Source organism: Notolepis coatsorum (genome assembly GCF_963971535.1).
Source record: "Notolepis coatsorum genome assembly, chromosome: 1".
In the NCBI taxonomy this organism is placed as follows: Eukaryota; Metazoa; Chordata; class Actinopteri; order Aulopiformes; family Paralepididae; genus Notolepis; species Notolepis coatsorum.
Window position 1 is genome coordinate 129,159,840 of NC_140165.1, and position 26,633 is coordinate 129,186,472.

The 26,633-nt window shown below is 42.9% G+C and overlaps 1 protein-coding gene across 2 annotated transcripts in view; it reads left to right on the plus strand.

The window, feature by feature from the left end:
• LOC311245046 (mothers against decapentaplegic homolog 4) overlaps nucleotides 1-17,344 on the plus strand; it is a 38,843-nt gene extending 21,499 nt beyond the window's left edge. For both annotated transcript variants that reach the window (XM_084334808.1, XM_084334807.1), the window contains 4 exons: nucleotides 2,823-3,006; nucleotides 3,935-4,103; nucleotides 8,288-8,426; nucleotides 9,575-17,344. In XM_084334808.1, coding sequence (XP_084190934.1) covers nucleotides 2,823-3,006; nucleotides 3,935-4,103; nucleotides 8,288-8,426; nucleotides 9,575-9,786 — 704 coding nt within the window. In that variant the 3' untranslated portion in view covers nucleotides 9,787-17,344. The remainder of the gene's footprint in view (nucleotides 1-2,822; nucleotides 3,007-3,934; nucleotides 4,104-8,287; nucleotides 8,427-9,574) is intronic.
• Nucleotides 17,345-26,633: the final 9,289 nt, after the last annotated feature.

Consider the following 26,633-nt stretch of genomic DNA (forward strand, 5'->3'; position numbering starts at 1 on the left):
GTTTTGTGTGGCGTCGCCGTCGTGTACAACGATACTTACAGTTGTTGTAGAGTTGTGATATGCCATTTTCTTCTGGCATATCTGGCACTGCTTTTTGGGCATTGTCTTTGCATATTTTAAAGTGTAACCACACGTCTGATGACTTCTTCGTCGACATGTCTGCTGCACATGTCCTTGTTGTTTTCAACACAGATAATCTCCACGTGCTTGTTGTAGAGAGGTGGAGTCGAGGCGCCGCTTACTTTCGTTTCATTGGAATGGAGGCGGGAAGGCGCCGCTTACTTTCGTTTCATTGGAATGGAGGCGCAAGATTTAGGATTTTTTCTTTTCTTTTTTAACTTCGTTTTTTTTTTTTATGTTCGAAGCTCGTGCCATCGAACAAAGCTTCGAAGTATTTAAGACAGCCCTAGACGTGACAACATACTCGATGTTATATAAAAATTTTCTCGCGGTCTACTTGAAAATCAGCCTGCAATCTACCGGTCGATCACGGCCGACTGGTTGGGCACCACTGGTCTATAGAAATAAATGCATTCGAACAAGAAACCAATGTATAGACATGGCAATGGCAAAAAAATTGCCAGGCCTAATGCGAGCCAGGGAAGTCTTGGGCTTGTAACGTGGCTTCATCTCGAAGTTTTCATCCACTGAGCCGTGAGGCTCAACATGCTTGTTTGGTTGAGGTCTGAACTCTCCAAATTGCCCATAAATATAATTTTTGTGGGTATTGTCCAGTTGTTGCTGTATGTTTTTATCTGCCCAAAATTCAAGCAAGCATGAAAGCATTACAGTAAGCTTGCACACCATGCCCCGCTCCGTCGTCGGGGACGCTGGTTTGCACCTGATACCACCTATTCCAGCGGTCCAGGTTTGGAGCGAATCAGCGTCCCCAGGGACGGGGGGGGAGCGTTCTCATCACCCCTATTTTGGTGTGATCACGCTCTGATTCGACCCCGAATGGCTAGTGTGAAAGCCCCCTTATACCCCAATTACCAATATCCCCATATAATATAATATTCACTACATGACTCTAGTCTCTAATCTCCAATCTAATGAGCAAAAGTATGCGGACACCTAATGGTCTGGGGCTGTTTGTTCATGGTTCAGGCTTAGGCCCCTTAGTTCCAGAGTAGGCAAATCTTAATGCCACAGAGCATACAATGGCGTTCTAGACTATTCTCCAACTTGGTGGCAACAGTTTGGGGAAGGCCCTCTCCTATTTTAGCATGACGGTGCTCCCCGCGCACAAAGTGAGGTCCATATATAGAAATGGTTTGTCGACACGGGTGTAGAAGAACTCGACTGACCCGCTCGCGGAGCCCTGACCTCAACCCCATCCAACACGGCTGGGATGAACTGCGAGCCAGGCCCTAATCGCCCGACAGTGCCGACACCAATGCCTGACCTCACTAATGCTCTCGTGGCTGAATGGGAGCAAATCCCTGCAGCAATGTTCCAGTATCTAGTGGGAAAGCCTTCGCAGGTGACGGGAGGCCAGTGCAGCAGCAAAGAGGGGAACAACATATTACTACTCGTGATGTTGGAATGAGATGTTGAACAAGATGTTTAACAAGCATGTGTCCGTGTTAGTTGACATGAGTAAATGGAGAATTGTATTCTCATGGGAACAGAACATCTCCATACACTGTAAATGTTATAAGGTGGTTCCGTATCGTGGGTAATATCGGTTTGTCACAGATTTCTCATCGCCAGGATAAGAGCAAATCTGGGTTATCGTCAGTGGGACATGCTGTGTTATATGACCCAACACAAAAATGGAATATCTCGAATATTAATGGTTTAATGTTGTGCGTTGCAACGCAGTCTATAACTTAAAGATCCCCTATCTTATAAATGGTATTTTCCAGTGGTTTGCATTGTTTTCTAGCAATGTGGGGCTGTACCACCACCACTGACGAGATGTGAAATCTCTACCCAGTCCCATTTCTTCAGTTCAGCTCAGACAAGAACCTCCCCCACTGAACCAAACCATTCTGAATTGACTCGCTCACTGATGTGAATAGGCGCTGATCTGCCACCACCCACCCACAATCAACTGTGATACGTTGAAATTATGATCAAAACGGAGCGAGTGGAAATAATGCGGAAGCGGTTTTGACAGTAGAGACCTTCAGCTGTTCAGCACTTCCTCAAAAGTGTTCGACAGCATAGCTCCAGAGTGCTTATAAATCCCAGCTTTCCCCCCGCGCTGTTTCTATGTGCAGTAAAAACTTCAATGCTTCTAATAAGCTTTGCAATGCACCCTTGTAACGTTAACGTAACGTTAGGCGCTAGCTAGCCAACCGAGTCACACGCAGAGAAGACGGCAGCTTCGCTGGTTAGAATGGGTGGGAGGGATTCTGGGGGGGTGGGGGCTCTCGCTCTCGCTCTCTCTCTCTTCTTCTCCTCCTCTTCCCCCCCTCCCTCCCCAGTCACACACAGAGAAGACAGCAGCTTCACTAGTTAGAATGGGTGGGAGGGATTGGGAGCTCTTTCTCTCTTTCTCTCTCTCCTTCTCTCCTCTCTCTCTCTCCTCTCTTTCTCTCTTCTCTTTCTCTCTCTCTTTCTCTTATCTGCTAGTGCAGGTCGGTGACTGTCAATCAAAGTGCATTGAGAGTATGGGCAGAGCCCAGCCAAAAACAGCTTGGAGTCTGGAAGGGCAGAAAGTGGTCCACCAAAGTACTTGACTAAAAATACATAACAATGAATTTTATTAAAATTGCCCAAATAGTGAAAAATAAAGCAAAATATGGGACCTTTCACAGGTACTCGGATCAGCCCAGCACTTGTTATAATGTGACGTTAATCACTCTGTCCTACAGCGCCTGACTACTGGTGCTCCATCGCCTACTTTGAGATGGACGTGCAGGTGGGCGAGACATTCAAAGTGCCGTCGACCTGCCCCGTCGTAACGGTGGACGGCTACGTGGATCCCTCCGGGGGCGACCGCTTCTGTCTGGGTCAGCTCAGTAATGTGCATCGGACCGAGGCCATCGAGAGAGCCAGGTGACACTTGTCTGTTTTTGGGTGAAATATTCCTCCTGAAATGATCACATGATGTGAAAAATGACTTTTCTCATCTTGTTACCTCGTGTCCCAGGATGCCAATAAAAAGACTACTGTATTTTCAAAAAAAATCTTATATACATTTTTATTTATCTATGTTTTTGTCACTGACCCATCCTTTACTCTGGGATGTACATAAAAAAAAATCCTTGAAATAAAATATGATCATCGGTTTGAAAATGATGGAGCCCTCCCATCATATTAAACTTCATCGTCATTAGTCCTCAACAGTAGAGTGCAGGGTCACATCAGTGTCTCCACTTTGGATTAATGTTCCAATCAAGACCCTCCCCCACGTTAAGTCCCACCATCCTGTTTCATTGCAAAATGCATAAATCCACGGCAAACAGCTGCTTTGCATGCTGTTTAATGGGGCCTTTAAAGCCATTTTCAAACTATCCTTGCCAGCAAATCATTAGCTTACAAGTAAAAATAGGAGTAACAACTGATTTCGACCTTTTGAGACAGGCAATGTAACATACAATGTTATGCATCCTTGCCCTAATTCCCCTGCTGGATACTTCATTTAGATTTCAGGGGTCGTGATTGACTCGGATGATCACATACTTGGGTTTTTGAGACTGGAGTGTCTTTAGATACGTTTGGTCAATTTGAATTTGGGGTGCCGATGTCACTTAATCTGCTCCATCGCATCAGTAGGTGTCTCCCAACAGCTGGAACCACTCGTCACATCATGACACAATCACACCCCTCATATAAAATGAATGATCTCAATCTCATGTGAATAGATCAGCCGTATCTCATTTGTTTACCTCTTTCCTTCTGTCTCTTCATCATGTTTTCCTTTACTCTCTCTCGCCATCGCCATCCTTCCTTCCTTCTCTCTCTCCCCCTTTCTCTCTCCCAGGCTCCACATCGGTAAAGGTGTCCAGTTGGAGTGCAAGGGTGAGGGGGATGTGTGGGTGCGTTGCCTCAGCGACCATGCAGTGTTTGTTCAGAGTTACTACTTGGACAGAGAGGCGGGCCGCGCTCCTGGAGATGCTGTGCACAAAATCTACCCCAGCGCTTACATCAAGGTGAGAGAAATCTACCATAACGCTTACATCAAGGTGAGAGAAATCTACCATAACGCTTACATCAAGGTGAGAGAAATCTACCATAACGCTTATATAAAGGTAGGAGAAATCTACCATAACTCTTACATCAAGGTGAGAGAAATCTACCATTACGCTTACATCAAGGTGAGAGAAATCTACCATAACGCTTACATCAAGGTGAGAGAAATCTACCATAACGCTTACATCAAGGTGAGAGAAATCTACCATAACGCTTATAAGGTAGGAGAAATCTACCATAACGCTTATATAAAGGTAGGAGAAATCTACCATAACTCTTACATCAAGGTGAGAGAAATCTACCATAACGCTTACATCAAGGTGAGAGAAATCTACCATAACGCTTATAAGGTAGGAGAAATCTACCATAACGCTTATATAAAGGTAGGAGAAATCTACCATAACTCTTACATCAAGGTGAGAGAAATCTACCATAACGCTTACATCAAGGTGAGAGAAATCTACCATAACGCTTACATCAAGGTGAGAGAAATCTACCATAACGCTTATAAGATAGGAGAAATCTACCATAACGCTTATATAAAGGTAGGAGAAATCTACCATAACTCTTACATCAAGGTGAGAGAAATCTACCATAACGCTTACATCAAGGTGAGAGAAATCTACCATAACGCTTACATCAAGGTGAGAGAAGTCTACCATAACGCTTACATCAAGGTGAGAGAAGTCTACCATAACGCTTATAAGATAGGAGAAATCTACCATAACGCTTATATAAAGGTAGGAGAAATCTACCATAACTCTTACATCAAGGTGAGAGAAATCTACCATAACGCTTACATCAAGGTGAGAGAAATCTACCATAACGCTTACATCAAGGTGAGAGAAGTCTACCATAACGCTTACATCAAGGTGAGAGAAGTCTACCATAACGCTTAGATCAAGGTGAGAGAAGTCTACCATAACGCTTACATCAAGGTGAGAGAAGTCTACCATAACACTTAGATCAAGGTGAGAGAAGTCTACCATAACGCTTACATCAAGGTGAGAGAAATCTACCATAACGCTTACATCAAGGTGAGAGAAGTCTACCATAACGCTTAGATCAAGGTGAGAGAAGTCTACCATAACGCTTACATCAAGGTGAGAGAAGTCTACCATAACACTTACATCAAGGTGAGAGAAATCTACCATAACCCTTGCATCAAGGTGAGAGAAATCTACCATAACGCTTACATCAAGGTGAGAGAAGTCTACCATAACGCTTACATCAAGGTGAGAGAAGTCTACCATAACGCTTACATCAAGGTGAGAGAAATCTACCATAACACCGGTTCCTGACAGGCAGCGAGCGAGCGAACTAGGGACGAAATCGCGCGCGACACTGTCCTGATATGACGTGGCGCGTGTTTGAGTGTGTCTGTGTGTTACCAGGAACAGGGGGCAAAGCAGCCTGCGATTCTCAACCAATAAAAATGTTTAGGGGCGGGACTCGGACGAGTAATCGCTCAACTAGAGACACAGCGAGCGAATATTTGAGGGGGGAACGACATCGCCGCTCAGTTCGCTGTCGCTCGCGGCAGATCAGGATAGTCTGATTGAAACTAATACATTTTAATCATTTTCGCAATCACGCTCGCTCGCGTCGCTGCTTGTCAGGAAGGGGTGTAGCGCTTACATCAAGGTGAGAGAAGTCTACCATAACGCTTATATCAAGGTGAGAGAAATCTACCATAACGCTTACATCAAGGTGAGAGAAATCTACCATAACGCTTACATCAAGGTGAGAGAAGTCTACCATAACGCTTACATCAAGGTGAGAGAAGTCTACCATAACGCTTAGATCAAGGTGAGAGAAATCTACCATAACGCTTATATCAAGGTGAGAGAAATCTACCATAATGCTTATATCAAGGTGAGAGAAATCTACCATAACTCTTATATAAAGGTGAGAGAAATCTACCATAAGGCTTATATAAACGTAGGAGAAATCTACCATAACACTTATATAAAGGTGAGAGAAATCTATCATAATGCTTACATGAAGGTAGGAGAACTACCATAACGCTTACATCAAGGTGAAATAAATATACCATAACGCTTATATAAAGGTAGGAGAAATATACCATAACGCTTATATAAAGGTAGGAGAAATATACCATAACGCTTATATAAAGGTAGGAGAAATCTACCATAACCCCTCATCAAGGTGAGGGGTAACAGTTGCTCGGAGGTTCCCGGTTTGATTCCCGCTCCTCCCGGCAGCGTGTCGAAGTGTCCTTGAGCAAGACACTTAAACCCTAACTGCTACCGATGAGCAGGTTGGCACCTTGCATGGTTGCCTCCACAGTCTGTGTGAGTGAATGGGTCAAATGTGAGGAACAAAAATTGTAAAGCGCTATATAAATGCACCATTTTATAAGTATAGTAGTAAGGTACATAATATTAATTAATAATATAATTTATTTAATTTTATTTCAGATATTGTTTGAAGAGGTGTTTTTCGTCGATGGTGGAAAACATGAGTAATCTTCTATAAAAATGTCCACTGATGATGAATCTTGTATTTAACACTTCCAGTGCCACGGGTCCCCGTCTCAAAACATGGTTGAATGCCAGCACTAGGCTTGGGCGGTATTACGGTATACCAGGATATTTCGAAATCCCGCCGGTATCATTCTCAATACCATGACGTCACAGACTGCTATTACACTGACACGGAGTTGATTGTAGTGCACAGCACGCGCCAGCAGAGGGTTATGTGGCTATCGTTCTGAGAGCTAACGTTAGTAGTACCTGTCGGGTGTGGGCTAACTGGCTATCGAACTGGGAGCTAACGTTGGTAGTACCTGGCTGGTGCGGGCTAACTGGCTATCGAATTGGGAGCTAATGTTAGTAGTACCTGGCTGGTGCGGGCTAACTGGCTATCGAACTGGGAGCTAACGTTAGTAGTACCTGGCTGGTGCGGGCTAACTGGCTATCGAACTGGGAGCTAACGTTAGTAGTACCTGGCTGGTGCGGGCTAACTGGCTATCGTTCCGTGATTTGTTTACTTGGTAACACGGGTTGCTAAGGAATTTAGGTTCGAGGTTGGAAGAACGGCCCTAATGTCGACGTGTTTCAATATAAAATGAAAGTCATACCGTCATAATACCCATACCGGGGTATTATGTCGGCAAGGTATGACTGTATGAAAAAAATGATACCGCCCAAGCCTAGCCAGCACCCACTTCAATGATAGCGTTGTGAATGCATAAACTATGTCTTAAATTATGGCTGTGTCTAATCTGACCGTCGCTTATCAATGACTTGTTTGCAGTCAACATTGTCGAAACGGATTGTTTTTTAATCGGTTAATTTCCGTTTTATACCATTTTGAAAAACCCTTGTTTTCTTGAAAGTTTCAGGAAAATATAAAGATTCTGTGATAAACTGCCTTTACTGGAATATTCTGGAATACACAAAAAACGTTGTAATTTTTCGGCCTATTTATGAATCGTTTTCAAATAAACGCTAGATTATCGATAGTATATGTGTACTTATGCACGCTAGAGAAGCAAGCTGAAAAATCTATTCTCATTTCCTGATCAGCGCACACACAGCGCTGGGTACTGGAAATACCGATTCCACGCTGTTCTGAGGGTCGGCGAAGACTTGGATCTCTTCGGATGGCTTGCCGGATAAGTAAAATGTTGTCCCTGTTGTACTGGGGTGCAGTACAACAGGGAGAGACAATAGGGGGCGGTATTTTCCCAATGGAGCTCAGAGAGTTTGCAGCACTAACGTGAGACTAGATTGATGAAATATGAATTCAAATCGCTAATAATAATAAATAAAAACAACAAACAAACGCTATATGTCGTCGCTGGCATTCAACGGTCTGCATGAACTAACGACATATAGCGTCGTTGGCACTCAAAGTGTTAATGAACTTAGTATTTCTACGCAAGTGAGGAAAAACATTCAGCCTATTCAGTGGCAGAGCATGGCATTTAATCTAGTCGCCACACAATTGTCCCGGTAGGTGGGAGCGGTCAAACGGCAGCCGATGATCATTAAACCACGACGACGCAGCCTGCCAGCCGTGTTCCCGGCCATGTAACATGATCGGTCAGAAATGGCAGAAACGTCAAGGGAATCTGATGAATTATGCATGTGCTCTCTCTCCCCTCCCCGCCCCCCAGGTGTTTGACCTTCGCCAGTGCCACAGACAGATGCAGCAGCAGGCGGCCACAGCCCAGGCGGCAGCAGCGGCTCAGGCGGCCGCTGTAGCGGGAAATATACCAGGACCAGGATCCGTAGGAGGGATAGCCCCTGCTATCAGTAAGACATGGGCCTGAACGCCTAGAGAAACACACAGATACACATGCACACAGTCACCAGGCAGGTGAAATACCGTAATTCCTCTAATAGTAACCCCGGCTTGTATTTGTTTCAACTGTAGCGGGTACCAGGCTTGTATTAGGAGGAGGCCTGTATAAGAGGGAGGCCTATATTTCAAATTTTCAAACGGATCATAATGAATAAATCAACATTTTGTGTCAGTTTGAACCCAGTAAAATGTACTGGGTTCATTTATTGAAACCAAGTACTGTATGAAATAGTAAACAGTGCAATTACAGGTGGTCACTGGTCATTTCAACGTTTTCAAAGTGAAATCAAGTAACTAGCTCAGTATGCAGCTCAGTATATTAGTAACCCGGCTTGTATTAGGAGGCCGGCTTATAATTGCTTAGCTCAAGAGCGCACCCGGCCATTAATAGAGACCCGGCTTGTATTTGAGACCCGGTTACTATTAGAGGAATTACGGTATACCAGGATCCGTAGGAGGAATAGAATAGAATAGAAATACTTTAATTATCCCGAGGGAAATTTTACACTACAAATCGCTCACATTAAACATTTAGACGGAACAAAGTCAACAAATAAGAATAACGAAACAAATTGCCTAAGAATAGAATAAAATATACAGCTAGAAATATACAGAAGTCTATAGCCTCTGCCATCAGTAAGACATGGGCCTGAACGCCTAGACTCTAGAGAAACACACAGATACACACAGTCACCAGGCAGGTGAAATATACCAAGACTGGGATCCGTAGGAGGGATATCCCCTGCTATCAGTAAGACATGGGCCTGAACGCTTAGAGAAATATATTGACACATACATACATACACACACGCGCACATACACACGCATGGCAGGTGAAATTAACCAGGACCAGGATCCGTAGGGGGGGGGGGATATCCCCTGCTATCGGTAAGACATGGGCCTGAACGCCTAGAGACACATACACAGTCACCAGGCAGGTGAATAAGACTACCATGTACATATTACATACAACTGAAGTATACTAAATATATTATGGGCTAACTGCAATAATTTCTATTATAAGGATGATATAATAATCAATATTGGTTCAAACTAGTGAGTGCATGCTTGGTTTGATGAAACGCCTCTCCTCTCACAGGTCTGTCGGCAGCAGCTGGTATCGGGGTAGATGACCTGCGCAGGTTGTGTATTCTCAGGATGAGCTTCGTCAAGGGCTGGGGGCCCGACTACCCCCGCCAGAGCATCAAGGAGACGCCATGCTGGATTGAAATCCATCTGCACAGAGCCCTACAGTTGCTGGACGAAGTCCTACACACCATGCCCATAGCCGACCCCCAACCATTGGACTAAGACCGTCACAAACTTGCTTCACCATTACAGACTAACCCTGGATCTCATCAGAACTTGAATTGATAATGGGGCAGTCACCCCCAGGTTTTTCTTTCTTCAGAGTGATGATGCCGCCGAAACAGCATTTAGACCCTGTGGTCTAGCCTTTTTAGACAACCTATACTTTCTGGACTAAGTCTGTTACAGGCTGGCTGGCTGGCTTCTGGATTACACCATAACGTGGGATGACATAGGTCAGTCTGAATCCTAAGAACACGCTCTTTCTTAGTGCAGTGGAAAAGGCCTCCGACTGTTCAAACCAATACCGATGGAATTCTTCCAGGCGTGGTGGCAGGCGGGTGGCCCAATCAAGCCTATTGAGGGGAGGGGAAAGACTTGTCAAGGGACAACCATGTATCTACAAGATATATTTAGATTAGCATTTCAGATACTATGGCTTTGACGTGGGATAACTGGACTAGAGAATAACTTAAGGTTGAAGATGGGGATATTACAGAGTTCCATAAAACAGTCATTCACCCCATGCCTATAGCTCACCCCTGGATTGAAACCATAAATTAGATTAAAGACACGTTACAATGGAATCCTGGATTCAACGGTTACTGGGTATTTAGAAAATAGTTAAGACAAGGATATCACTGAGACCTACGGTTACTGGACACGTTAATACACAACACATGCCTTTAGCTGACCCCAACCCTCTGGATTGAAACCATGAGTGATGTACGAAAGACGGATTATTGAGCACCCCTGGAACAACAAGCTATTGCAGAACTAGACTAGAGCATCGCATCGTTCCGCTCTCGAAACTTGAGGCTGTTTATATTCGCTTGTGTGGTAACACGACTGACCAATCGGATCACCTCCCACCTCCTAACTGGTTAATTCACAGAGCACCATTTTGAACAGAACTGGTTATTGACATAAAAAAGATTTCGCATTGAGAAACTACTTGGCGATACAAAGACGGATACAGTGTTCGATAGCTCTACAGTTACCGGAGTGGGGGGGGATAATCAGACGCCAAGAGCAGGGACTTAACCATCCGCTACACCGCTTTCATGAGGAAACCAACCGACAAAAACATTTATCTAAAGGTAGTTTGTTCTTTCCATCTGCCTGCCAGTATCCAGTTGTAGTAGGCCTGCTGTTAACATAGATCAGAGGGTTATACTACGAAGCTAGATGATGGAGTTATACTACGAATCTAGATGATGGGGTTAGCGAGGAGACTTACTGGGATAGATGTCCCTGGTACCTTGTGCTGCACACCTAACCTGTCTAGCTAGGAGACCGAAACATAGAAAAGCACAGCCGATTGACCAATCAACTCATTGGAAAACAGAATATCATTACTAGAAGATGACGAGGAACTAACTTTTACAGTTGGAACGCCGTCTTCTGAGGGCAAATGTTCTTGTAGACTGAACCTGTTGGCTTTCCCTGATAATTCTATGAAAGATGGATTATCATCATCGTCCCGCTAGTCTTCTAATTGTCCCTCTGATGGCTACAGGCAATTTCGGCTACATGATTCTTCTGTAGTAATAATAATAATAATAATTATTATTATTTGTATAGCACCTTTCATACAGAAACTGCAGCTCAAAGTGCTTCACAACAGAAAAAAGTATAGCACCTTTCATACAGAAACTGCAGCTCAAAGTGCTTCACAAAAGAAAAAAGACAGGCATAAAATGAGCACATAAAGTGCAGACATAAAATCACAGTTTTTCACATTAGGATCTAACATCCCAACAGGCCACCTTGTTTATGGTTTGATTCAGTTTTAAATAGACAATAATAAAGAGTAAGATAAAATAGACAGAGTAAAATAGTGCAATAAAATAGTAGAATAGATCAAAAAAGAATTTTTACAGTGCAATAAAATAGTTCTGGTTTACTGTTCAACAGTTCAAAGTCGTCTTTACCTTCTCTGTTTGGTATCCACAGTTTAAAACTTGACAGTCTTCCCTCCTCAACTAAGTCGATCAAGAGTCCCATTATCCAGATTCAATTAACCCGATGTTTGAAGCCGGGATTTTCCTGTTCCTCGAAGGTGGATTCAGTCTTGTTAACTCGAACCAGACTTGAGACCCAGGATAAGTGCGCGCGGCCGCTTCAGTTGAAAAGCCAGCACGTATCGAGAGCAGAAACCCTGATTTTCTAACGGCATTGATTGATTAATTGATTTAAAACTTTATTAACAGATTGCAGTACGGCTCAATAGCCTCGCCGACAAGTTAAATGCATAATCTATAGGCAAATTTTAAGTCCCTCATTACCCCAATAAATCAGATTATATTTCTTTAAACTTGCCTGCTGGCAGTAGGTTTATGGATTGAATAATCAAATGAGATCTTGCTAGCGAAAATAATTAGTTCAACTGTTAATACAGAATAAGGATACGGCTCTCTTACCCATTGATTGATGTATGGTGGATCTTTTACTTATCTGCACTGTGGTGTGACGGTTTGTGGTTTTGACTTTCACGCAGACGGCCCGGGTTCGAATCCCACTTCTCCTAGTCTTTTTCTTCTTTTTGCAATGTAGGAATAATTCAATTTGGTGCACGTTGAGAGCTATATAAAGAATGACATCCTCAATGCATGTAGATTTATAATATTTTAACTTAAAACTAGGCTACTTTTGCGTATAATCATTAATATTATATTCCAAAAAGATTATATTGGAAACGCGGGGTTTCGAACTCCAGTCGCCCGGTTGCCAGGATTGAGCACTAGCCGCTGCGCCACTGTGCCAGACGGGATATATCCATTGTGTATCCAAGACCATCAATGGACAAGAGACCCGTGTTTAGAATATTTTTCTTTTGAATGAAGTTTTATCTCTTTATTCTCAAATGCATTAATGTGACGTCAAGGAAGCGAGCTGTCATTTATTTGCGGGGGCGTGGCCATGGTTCATCCGGCTAACTGAAGTTAACCCTGCTCTCGACCAGGCTCAAACTTTTTGATCTGTTGTCATGGTGATTTGGACAATCGAGCGTCGGGGAACAGAAGGGTCCGGCTTAAGTCAGGCTAGACTGGAAATTATCCGGCTAACTCAGTTAGCCAGGTACGGGGAACGGGGCCCTGTTTGATACCCACTTTGACCCTTCGAACCTCCCACTCAGGGCGCAGTTCCCTCTCTCATGGTGCAGTTCTAGGCCTGGGTCCTACACAGTTTTAAAGCCTGACAGTGTCTCTGACGGTAGCCTAATATCATCCCAGGACTAATGGTGAGATGAAAGCCCCCTTTTTGGAATTCAAAGCTTCGGGGCCGAGATTCGATTTTAATTCGAAGCTTCGAAATTTAATTTTCTTTTTTTATAATTTATATTGGGGACTTGTACAGCACTTTGTTCAACTTTGTCAGTGCTGTAAAGTTTAAACCTTTTTAAATCTTAGACAAACGAAACACTTTGCTTTCATGAAATATTGTAAGCAGTCATTTGAGGCTTTATAAAAGCAGCACAATGAACACAAGTCAGTGCCGACCTCATCTTAAATAACAAACGGCATTGCTTGTTGTAATTAAAACATTCATGGCCATTTGGATCCGTCTAAAATCACTGTAGACGGCCAGCATTTCTAAACAGACTTGTATAGTCCGTGGGGCTGTTTGTAGAGCTAAATCTATACTTTATAGTATTGCTATCTGTCCATTCTCATTGTCAATTGAGACCATAAACCGTCCCTTCAAAATGGCTTAAAGAAATAATTTGTTGATCAATACGTTCTCATTTTATAGCGTCTTGAATATAAGCGTTATAAGGGATTTCGGCTGGGATAATTCCTGGAACGCGAGATACAGGGCTAATAGCTACTAACGTTAAATCCAATGGCATTTTGGATATACAGAAGCTACAGTTAAAACTCAAACTGCATATGATCGGTATGATGGTCCACCATGAATGCATGAAGGGGGGGGGGGGGGTGTCGTTTCTGATTATTGATTACCAATAACCGCGTTAGCCTCATTCGCTGATCGGGTGGTTGGCTATCATAACAAGCCCTGATCAGCATGTAATTTACGTGAAAAAGATCTTACCATGGGCCGGTTGGATCCCCCAGAGCATTTCCCAGTTATCGATCGCCATCTGGTAGATCCATATGTCCATTATCAAAATAAATTCTTTTTCTTTTTTTTACATAATCGAATTTTATTTTCATATTCGAATCCCATGCCCATCGAACGAAGCTTTGAAGTATTTAAGACAGCCCTAGTTAAAACGTTGTGACACCAGTTAAGCGTCACTGTTGGTTGTTGGGGTTAGTGAAGACTGCTACCGGATAAAATCTTGTTGAACTTCGTAGTTTAGGCCCCAGGACCGAGGCTTCGTAGTTTAGGCCCCGGGACAGAGGCTTTGTAGTTTAGGCTCCAGGACAGAGGCATCGTAGTATAGGCTCCAGGACAGAGGCATCGTAGTATAGGCCCCAGGACAGGCTTCGTAGTATAGACACCAGGACAGAGGCTTCGTAGTATAGGCCCCAGGACAGAGGCTTCGTAGAATAGGCCCCAGGACAGAGGCTTCGTAGAATAGGTCCCAGGACAGAGGCTTCGTAGTATAGGCCCCAGGACAGAGGCTTCGTAGAATAGGCCCCAGGACAGAGGCTTCATAGTATAGGCCCCAGGAAAGTGATTTTGTAGTATAGGCCCCAACACAGAGGCTTGGATGATTGACTTCCTGTCTCCTCAATGGCATATTTCATTGGTTATTTCAGAGCAGAGGTGATGTCTGTCATGTGCATCACTAAGGGGTGAATCTTAAAAGTCGAGCTAAAATGAAAAAATGCCTTTTTAACCATTTTACATCACTTCCCTGGTTATATTGTGCACATATTTTAACAATATATGCAAAAGAAAAACAAGATTTCTTCTAATTCTTATATCAAAATACAATCATGTTTTCTTCCTGTAAAACAAAATATGATTGTTTATGTAGGCTTGCACAAACCAATTTCAACCAATATTATCTTTATTGTGTTTGACGCAGATGTTTTCAACAATCAAATCAAATTCCTCCCGACGTCATGTCCCGCCTGCCTATCCTGTTTCGTTCGGAAAATACGTCCCGATACGGAAGCTAGATACTCTCGATATGCTGTTAAACATTTCCTCGACTCCTTGCCCCTTCTCCTTCAAAAGGAAGAGAGAACTCTACTGCTGAGATGTTTGTTGTGATAAAAGAGGTGAGTAGTGGAGACTGCTGAGATTCAGTACTGCAGTAGAACACGACTTGGTGGATTCACTCACACATTCTTCATCCATGTCTTGGTCTCTGTTGAGTAGTAGATTACTTTACTGACAGAGATGAGAGAAGCGTTTTAATAAATGATTTCCAGCAATATTATGGATCATATTTTTCTTGGTTTTATTTTTGTGTTACTTGATGAAAGTAATTGTATTTCATTTTTTAGCACTTTCTTTTTTCCCCCTCATTTTTAACATATCCTTTTTATTGTGTGGTTGTGCGATATGAATGAGGGAGTGGATAGTGGATATATTTTATGTGTAATTCGGATCAGGGGCTTCTAGGTTGTGACACAAATGTACACGCATAACACTAAGACACCTTTCTAAACTTTACGTTTTCACACAGTTGGCATTGACATGCTTTTGTAGGGAATCTTTTGGCTCAGTAGATTTAGCTTCCTTTTCCCTCTCGCTGTGTAAATAAGTTTGTTTTGATGCATGTCAATGTTTGCATGAACAATGAAAAACGATCATCCCCCATAATGTTGCACCAGGCACATTGTAACTGCAATTCCTTTCATTATGCAAACTGGAAACAAATCATCGCCAAAAATTGGTTGGACCTGGAACATTTTGAGTCCTCAACCTTGTCTTCATTTTCACTCTGTACTTCCCTGAAGTCATGTTACAGGTTGAATTTGAAACCTTTTTCCTCTAGGGAAACCAAAACCTTCAGCTCAAAGGTATCACCCAGCGGAGATCTTGAGTGCGTTTGGATTACATTTATACTGCAAACATTGGCTTATATTCTTGTTAAGGTCCTATACTTGATAGGTTTTTGATATACATTTCATGTTCCAATTGCCACAGTTACCATGGAAACACAGTAAATGGGATATGGCGTTTACATGCTCGGTGTCCCAGCTGTCATTTGGCTTTCTCACTGAATGGGATATGAGCCTATCCTGGCGGTTGTAAACATGTGCCAACTCATAAATTGAATACTCCAGTATTCTGAGTAATATTGGAATATTAATGTGTATATTAAACGCACCCACAGTTAGGCTTATAGGTTTTCATGGAGGGATACTATGTTGCACCTACATTTATTAAAAGTGATTGGCTTAGTGAGGCGAAATGAGGACATGACTTGCTAATTTGATCTCATCATGCCCCTTTCCTCTTGCATGTGACATACTTCTGCCACTGTTTTTTTTATTTATTTTATTATGGCCATTGATGATTATCAATTATGAACACATGCTAGTGAGGATTTGGCATTCTGACATGTTATTTGGACGCTGGGTAAAATTGATGTGTGTCAGTCTTCAGATTAACCAGTCTAAACGAGCTGTTCAAAATGATTGCCCTTGGTGATGTCAAAAGGGGACACATGCGACACCGGAACACTGCTTACCTAATGTACTGCCCAGTTTGGAAATATATCTTTATTTCTTTAAATTGTTTTACTCCTGGGTGTGGGATAGCCAGGCAGGGAAGGGAATAATTAATTACAAGTTTGGTGTGTTGCTGCACTCACCAGAAACACTGTTTAATACAAGGGAATAAAGAGGAGCTGGAAAATAAACAATTACAATTAGATGTAGACTAGGTTTTTCTTTTGGCCAAAAAAAAAGCTTAAACATGTTTCACAAATTCAAGGACGTATGAAACTGTTAAAAAATATACTTAACATGTGCCATTTAATGACGATGAGGAAGAAATTACATAAAAGGTTTTAATAAATGTAGTCTTTGTTTATATCCCAGATGAGCACTGTTAAAGGTTACTAGTATGGTGTATGAATTGTTATTACAGGGGGGGGTGCAGAAGTCTTGTCAGAGCTCAACAGATTTTGGGCCTTGTTTTGCTTTTGTTACTGATGTTTGCCCACTTTACTATCCCTGGAGGGAGTCCGGTTGATGTGCAGGTATTTCTGGTCATTATTGAGAATTCTTTGTGATGTTTTCTTTATTTTTTTCCACTGTTTTGCTTTTTTTGACAGTTTCAAAGTCGTTTACTCTACATGAGGAGTTACAGAGTTAAGGTTTTGACTCGAGGGTTCATTCGGTAACTGGTGTAATTACTTATGCTCTTTGCTCGGATAACAAGAAGCAGGACCTTTTACGAGGAGTTGTGCTTTTGACAGAAGATTGTCGCTGAATTTTAATTTGACAAATAACCTGCGCTCTTAGGCCAACCGACAATCGGACATTGTTGTATGACTTGCCGTTGTCAGTTATCATTGGAGCCTATAGACACCACCAGACAAAATAGCTGATGGTGACTCTTATGACAGATTGCAGTTCAATACATTATACCTGTATTTCTTATGGGAGAATCTATTATTAAAAAATTGCCTGACATTCTACAATTTGTCTTGTTCATTCTCTCACTGAATCCTGTGTTACAACAAGTAGGAACAGGATTATCTAGTTCTTCTCAAAGCAACTAAATAGGCAGATTATAGGACGGACTAGGAGGGTTTGAGAAGGAGCCACTGATGTCTCAAGATTCAAAGTTGTTGGTTATTGTACATACAGTTGCAATCAAAATTATTCAACCCCCATTGCATATTGGGCTTTTTGGCAAACATTTTAAATTGTCAGTATGAAGCATATGCTGAAAAGAACACCCTGCCTACAGTGAAGCATGGTGGTGGCTCAGTGATGCTCTGGGGCTGCTTTGCTGCCTCTGGCACTGGAAACCTGCAGCGTGTGGCGGGCATCATGGATTCAGTCAAGTATCAGGAAATCATAGGAGGAAACGTCATGCCGTCTGTGATGAAGCTGAAGCTTGGGCGTCATTGGACCTTCCAACAGGACAATGATCCCAAGCATACCTCAAAGTCCACCAAGGCTTGGTTTCAGAAGAAGAAATGGAAGATTTTAGAGTGGCCATCACAGTCACCTGACTTGAACCCTGTAGAGAATCTCTGGTGGGATTTGAAGAAGGCAGTTGCAAAACACACACCAAAGAATATCACTGAACTGGAGGCCATTGCCCATGAGGAATGGGATAAGATTCCTCAGGACCGCTGTCAGAAGCTAGTGTCTGGCTATGCATCACGTTTGCAGCAGGTTATGACAGCAAAAGGGTGCTCTACTAAGCAGGGGTGTAGCTGCAGATTCTGGGCCCATGAAATAATGTATTTGTAGGCCCCCAGTTAATGTAAGCGCGCGAGCGGATTTTTTTTTGGCAATTTTTTTATTGATGAAAACGCATAATATGGTTTTTACCTATACATTCGGATCAGCAGTTCAGCACCTGCACTGTTGGTGGGTGAGCCTAGTAAAGGATGTCGCATTGCGTTCATCTTCAATGAATGGACCAATGCAATAGTCTACCAAAGCCCCCCCTCTCTCTCTATATATCTCACACACACACACAAACTTCAGAAACAAACATAGTATCAATGAGAGCATCAATAATACACCTGAGTGATGTCTAGTAAAAAAAGAAATTGGGCCCCCCCCCCCCCAGTGCTGGGCCCTTGGAATCATCCTAAGCTACCCCCCCCCCCCCCCCCCCCCCCCCAGCTACGCCCCTGTTACTAAGTACTGAAGATGCTTGTCATGAAGGGGTTGAATAATTTTGAGACTGCAGTAGTCATTAAAAGTAGCATTTTGTGTTTAATTTGGATAACAACCCCTGTAATATTAGTTTCATTAAACAACTTAAGCAGTTCTTGTGTAATTTGTTTATTGTAAACAGTTGGGAAATTGTATATTTTGCCAAAAAGCCCAATATGCAATGGGGGTTGAATAATTTTGATTGCAACTGTACAGAAGCAATTATGCACAATTTAATTTTAATCAGAATTTCTTGTCTCCTGCTTCCTTGTATTGCTCAGTCTGATTACATCCCTGCATTTACAAAAAATACAGATTGAAAAAAAAATAAGAAGAAGTTTTTGTGCTATGTGGATGAATATGCCACAGTACACGTGCAGAACGTGCAGTACAGGGGTAGATAGTGAAATGGCTCAGCAGAAACATTCAGATTTCGTTAAGTACCCAGGCATGATGCTCAGGGCTCCCACTGTTCATTGTATTTCTGGAATATCATGGGAGAGATAAGGAGACAAGGAAAGTCAGATGGAATTTCCCACATATTTCCTTCATATTCAATCCATTACTAGATGCTGTCTTTGTTTAGAATTGTTTTCCCAGGTTTAGTGACCTTTGGGACACGATACATTGTTGTGAGGCTCCATTATATGGCTCACTGTCCCACGGTTTAAATGCAACTTCTGGTACTCAAGGCTGAGTGTGGCACTATCTTTTCTTCCTCTTTCAAGTGTGTGTCCCAATCTTACCAAATGGCCTTTCCTGTGCAGCTTATGAATAATATTACTGTGTTATGGAATTCACAAGGCCTTAATTCCCTTCAGAAGCACTCTGGAGCTCCTCTATAGGAAGAAGATTAATTTACCATTCATACAGACACATTATCTTGAGGCTCTCTCTTTGTAAAATAGCCTACAATGGCACTCAAATCTATTTGATATGCGCCTGTATATGCTCCAAATTATTTTGACCAGAATTTCTATGACTCACCAGATCTTGATAGGGGGTGATTTCATTGCTGTATATGGCTTCATGATATTGATCGAACAGGGGTAACAGAGATCAGAGATCAACGACTGGCATCCAGTGCACTACAGAAATGAGCTAATAATCACAAAGTAATCTGGCGTATGATGAATCCTACTACTAGGGAATTCTCCTTTTTTTCTGCTCGACATAAGACTTTATGTCGCAAGACTCTAAAACTCTTTTCAGTGACATCCGTGGCACCGACATGATTTCATCTTCGTTGTCTGATCATAGGGCTGTCTTTTGTACTTTGTCATTAAGAGCTGGTCAACCTAGGGCTGCCTGTTAGCGTGTCAACACTGCCCTACTTCAGAATAACACTTTCAAATTAATGAATTCATTAGTACACATAGTGCGTCAGTTGATGCCCTTTGAGTGTCATTATGGGATGCAGTCAAAGGGCGTCAGAAATATCCTTTGAAAACTTAGAAAACTGCATTTGCAGCACTAGAACAGAGCATGCTGAATGACATTTCACCTGAAAACATTCCAAGCATCAGAATTTATTGGATGAACTTGATTGATTGAATTGATTGAAAACTTTATTAACAGATTGCAGAATGGGTACAATACAGTACGGCTCAATACATACAATTGTTAAGGGGATGCAGACCAGAGAAAGACTTTCGTCTTGTTTACATCAGGGTCCCCCATTTTCAATTCATAATGCCATTAATGACATACGCAACATACAGATATATATAATGACATTTCTGACATACATGACATACAGGTATACAGTACTGTTACATTTGTGACATACAAGATATATACAGTACTGTTAAACAGATATCCTAACAGAAAATATATACATACAAGGGGGAGGAAACTGTACATTAGGAGGGGGGGGGGGGGTTGGACATTTACGGGGGCCATACAGATATACAGGTATATATCATGACATTTATGACATACAGGTATACAGTACTGTTACATTTGTGACATACAATATATACAAATATACAGTACTGTTAAACAGAGATCCTAACAGATAATATATACATACGAGGGGGAGGAAACTGTACATTAGGAGGGGGTGGGTATACTTAACACTTTGAGTGCCACGCAATTCGGTTATCATTATCCCTAGAATGCCAGCCTTCTAGTCGTTTCCGTGGTCGTTGCACTATGTTTGCGAAGCTGTGTGTGTGTTCTGTATTATAGCTGTAGAGACACAGTGTGGCTCATTTTGACAAACATTACTTGTAGTCCAGCATGGGAATAATAGTTTGTTTCCACAAGATACATTAGCATTTCCAAGATAATACAGTCTTTTTTCATAGATTGCGAGATAAAACGCGTTATGTGCAATACAATAAGCCTAAACCGTTTTGGCTGATCCCCTGAAACAGGGCACGAAATTAACTTTTTGACTCACCGGCCAGTGGGAAAAATCTACCCGCCAAGCATATTTCTTACCAGCCAAAAGAAAACGCATTTTTGTGTCACATATAAAAAGAAATTCAGTACATTTCAAGTAGATAAGGTATTATGTTGAAGAATACACTTAAATAAGAGGCCAGAGTAAAATTTGAAGCAAATTATTTTAATATATTGATTGATTACTTAATCAATACAATATGTCAATCTTAAACTTAAATTGTAACCTAATGTTAACATCAAACATAACAGAACATAAAAATGTGTAAAATAAATAAAAAATAAATAAAACTTAAACCTCCTCATTCCTTAACACTTTGATCGCCATGGTTAAATTCATAATTTACCATCCCTAGCCAGCTCTATTTGTCTATGGAGAAGTTCCCCTTCTTTGCAGGGCTATAACTTTTTAAATTGTATTGCTAAATTGACATTATTATGGCCCATTCAATGTCCTATATCTATTGTTCAGGGTGTAGGGGGGTCGTTTATAATTCCGTGGGCAACGTTATATCATTCATCTAGTGTGGGTCATATGATCATCAGAGCAGTTAGTATAGCAGACATTAGAAAATAACGCTGAAACTCACCGTATCTTCCTCGCGCCGTTGGGGGATGAGCGTGGAATAGAATTTTTTCTATTATGGGATGTCGAAATATCCGATCCATTTCCAGGTTGTATAATAGTATATACGTCCAAATCATGTTGTTTATCGAGTTATGTGCACCGATCGGTGTTCACTGTGTCAAGATGGAGTCCTGCTAATGATAGCGAGTGCCCGGACGAAATATGGGTGAGCACCACTTCATCCACATGACTTCCTGTTGGGCGATCTGCCGATCGGCCACCAGATGGCGCTCTTGAACCGTTAGAGAGTTGAGTGGAGCTCAGCAGTATATCTCAGGTCCCCGGGAGAGAAATATGATTTCGATCACAGATTTTTGAAATATTGATATCAAAGACGTGTTACGGCGTCTTCGGCAGAATGAGCATGGCGGGCAATGACGAGTTTCGGCGTTTCCGGCGATTAAAGTGTTAATCATGTCCTCATCAGAGTCCACAATCTCCACCCTCTTTGCCCGGTCACGTCCGTCCATGAAGTCCGGTCTCCTACTCCTGACGGAGTCCTGGTGCCACAGATTCACAGCTTTTGTGGGGTCATACTCACTGATCTCTGGAGAGGACAGCTGGACCATCAGGAGATCTGACAGTGTGTCAGACTTTAGGCTGGACCGCCAGTCTGTTTTCACCTGTTTCATTATACTAAACCCTCTTTCACATTCAGCTGTGGATGCAGGGAAGGACAGGACCAGGTCGACCAATGCCAGCAAATCAGGGCAGGAATAGAGACAGCTCCTGTTGACCCTGAGCCAGGACATCTTCTGCAGGGACTGGGCCTCTTGGTACAGCAGTGCCTTCAGGACAGTCCATTGGTCAGGGATCCTTTCTGCATAAATGCCAGAGGTCTCCAGGACAGGCTTGAAGTGGTCCACCAGGGTTTCGATTTCAGTTTCTCCAAAATCTAGAATTGTATAAATATTACAGAAAGCATAGTTTTAATTCTCAAAGATTCAAACTATAATAATATGATCATGAACCAGGCTGACTGCACTGCCCTGTATTAAACATAAAGAAAGCAACCTGCTGCTACGTCTGCTGACTCTGGCCAGTTGGTGAAGCTGACCACCTTGGTGGCACACAGCAACCCGTCACTGACGTCCTGGAACCTGTCGGTCAGACTCTCCTGTAGCTTGTCAAGCATTTTCTCCTGTGAGGTGACGCTGGTCTTGCTCCACTTGCTGTCACTTCTGGTCAGTGGAATTCCCTCGTAGCTGTTGGCCATTGTGGCTTTCATCATGGGCCCTTGTCTGAAGATAAAAGACTAATTTTACTATCTACTATTTACTATTTACATTTCTGAATTCACCTTTCACTCACAATCATTTCTCTTAATTCTCTTAAAGGGGAACTATCTTATAAATGGCCTTTTTGAGTGTTTAGCATTGTTTCCTAGCTATGTGAACTTATATTAATATGATCTATGTCTCTAATTCTCATATTGGCGCATTCTTCCAATTCTCCTCTCACAATATTCACCCTCACTGAACTGAGTCATTTGAAAATGTGATGATTTGTGATGTCAGAGAGACACCGCTGCATGATAATGTGGCTGTGTGGCATCAGGTACATGATGAGCTGCACACAGTGGTTGGAGCCCAGCCTCAAAACGGCTTAAGATCTTGAGGTAGAAAAATGCTGTTTTTGAGGACTTGATTAGAAATACAAAACAATAAAAAAAAAAAAAAAAAAAAAAAAAAAAAACAGAGGTGTTCCATAGACTCACAGGAATTGTGTAAAAGTGCCCAAATAGTGAAAGAAATAGTCAAATAGTTCCCCTTTAAGGTACACATTTATTTTGCAGCTTAAATAAACATACCTGGTGTTGTACTTCTTAAGTACTGCCTGTGTTGAGCACAAGGAGCTGTGTGCCTCTGCTATGGTGACAGCGGACCTCTGCAGACAGGCAGACAGGCTGCTCAGGTGTGTGAGTGTGTCCTGCAGGAAGCCACAGAAGCGGACAACAGCAGCGTCCCTGGCAGTACTGTAGTAGCCTCTGGCCCTGGCCTGCTGGGCACCTCTAACATGTTGGGCATCAGGAGATTTAATCTGAAATACATTAAGAACAAAGACATACAAATAAACAATTAATTGCTGTGTGGGGGGGGGGGGGGGGGGGTATGGCAGATTTGATCAATGCATAGAACATTGAAACATGTTACTAATTCTAAGCATGTTTGTTGTTATTTACTTTATTTATATTTATTTTAGAATACTGTTTTGGAGTCTTAATTTTTGTTAAGAATATAGGACAGGCATATATAAGCATTATGTTGCTTCAGTCTGTACCTTTTCAGTCACTGTAAAATCAAATATTGTTAAATGATGGTGTATATTGCATTGTGTGAGATGATGACTGAATAAACTACTACTATTACTACTACTACTACTACATTACATATTTATGTTAACTTTTGGAGTACTACTTAGCATAGAAATCTAGAGCCACTACCTGTTCCAGGTGCTGGACAAGCCCCTGGTAACCATGCAGGAAATGGTCCAGGGCACACAGTAGGTGTCCTACCCATCGGGTCCCGCCAATTCTGGTGGGGACCAGTGCTGTGTGCCCAAGAGCCTGGAAGACGTTTAGCAGGTTGGCCCTGTTCAGTGGACTGGTGTGGTAGAATGTGTAGAGCCCACTGATGAGGTCTTCTACTTTCTGGAACATCACATTGGAGTGGATGGAATCGGCAAAGGCCAGTTCAAGGCGGTGTGCCATACAGTGGATCCCGATGATGTAGGCCTTGTCCCCCTTCAGCCGGCTGACCACACCGTTCCTGGCTCCGGTCATCACAGCCGCTCCATCTGTTGCCAGAGCAACCAACTTGCTCCCCCACTCCTCACACACTCCATCCATGATGACACCGATGGCATTGGTTATGTAGGCCGCGTCTGCCTTCTCCACTGACTTGATGCCAACAAACGTTGTCTCAATCTTGCCCTTTTGACAGAATCTGACATACACTAATTCCTCCTCTTTCACAGAACTGCGCGTGCACGTGGCGTCCAGGCAGTTCTAATATTACGACTGCACCACTGCATGCAGCCAATGTGACACTGGCTCTGTTCATGGTCACGAATTGCTTCCAGCTTCATAGATTTACTCCCAATAACAAAAGTGTTGTTTCTGTTTTTGTTTTTTACATACTTGCGGCACACCGAACAAGTCATCACTCCAGCCCCAGCATCATACTGGAGCCAGTCTCTTGAGACACCGCTAACGGCATCTCCAAATTTCCACTCCTCTCTAAACTTTCTTTTATTAGGTGGTCCCGCTCTCGCTGCCACTTCTTCCACCTTTTCGTGTGAGAAAGCCGCGGTGAGTTGTCTTTTTACCGGCCGGCTTACTCCTTTAATATGGTTCCACATACTGTATCACATTTAACGTTATTACATTACGCTAACGTTGGCTAATCGGCGTTAGCTAGGTGGGCGTAACGTTAGCTCCCTACAGAGCAGAAGAAGAGAGTGTAGCGGATGTGACGTTGGTAAACAAGCCAACGAGATGACGCGCCGTGAGAGACGCGGCTGCAAAAAAAGGCGACTGTCGTAAAACCAAAACACACCGCAGTTTTAATAATTTTACATGACTATTTGGGTACCCGCCACATGGCGGACAGACCTCTCAGTGTCACTCGCCAAACATAAAATCTGCCCGCCAATGGCGGGCTCTAATTTCGTGCCCTGCCCTGAAACACAGAATACTCCCAAATCAAAGGTATACGACATGTATATATGTATCATCACAAAATCATCAAGGGGGGGAAAGGGGTCGCTTTAACTCAAAACTATGATCGCGTTTGCCGAGCATGTTTTTCGTCCGGTGAAACACAGAACTGTGATCGTTAGAAAAACACGTTTCAGATTTGGTCAAATAGACTGTACCTTACCTTAGCCAGAAGGTATTCCAAGAAGAATAATTCCAAGTGATCGCATCGCCATCGCGATTACCAGTGTATATGTCTATACACGTTTCGATGGTCAAATACGCTTAGGCGACGAAATTTCGAGGCGATCAATGTGAATCTATGTCCCAGCAGGAGGAGTGGCCACTGGCCAAGCAGAAATTAAAGTTAGAGTGTGATTCAATCCAAGCAATCGCAGTTCAGACACGGACGATACCGCCACCTGGTGATAGTCGATCGGCATTGCAGTTCTAATGTGTGGGGATGGACGAAAATGATGCAGATCGCTCTGGGCAAGTCTGTAGAGCGGGGATCAAAGTAAAAAGATCAAATGATCCAAAAATAACTTTTTATGTTTTTGGCACTCAACCGTCTTTTTACGTTTTTGGCACAGAAAGTGTTAATGGCCTGTTAAGACAGAAAGCAGAATTCATTCATCACACTAAAAAGGCAGAACGCACTGCTTGACCACGCTGCCTTCTTGCTCTTAACCCTTTCACTGCCGCACTACCAAATGGTTAACCCTTTCACTGCGACATTATGGAATGTTTTGGAAATGGTTAACCCTTTCACTGCCACAGGACAAATGGTTAACCCTTTCACTACCGCACGGTTAACCGTCTGTAGTGTAATAGTAAACGGTTAACCTTCTGTAGTGTGGCAGTGAAAGGGGTAAGGACAGTTTAGCAAACATCTCAACAATTAGGACCAAAGAGGCGGCTGGGTGGCGCAGCGGACATTGCGCTCGTCACCAATGCAAGAGACACCGGGTTCGAATCCGGCTGTCGGTGTTGCCTCCGGCTTGGGCCGGCCGTCATACAAACTCAATTGGCAGAGTTAGCGGGTGGGAAGTCGAAGGGTGGTAGTCTGGTCGTTGTGAACAGCGACTCCTACAGGTCGGTTGGGGCGCCTGCACAGCAAAGTCAGGAAAATGGCGGGGGCAGTGTGAGCCTCTTACACGTTACTCCTCGCCAAATGAGAGTCCGCGCTGGCAGGTGAAAAGATGTGCCTCCACATGTATCGGAGGGGACGTGTGATGCAAGGCTTCTATCCTCCCTACAACCGGCCAGTGGGGGGCATATGCGAGCAACGATCAGGACAGGGGAGGGAGGAATTGGGATGGGGAGAAAAATCACAGAAAAAAGG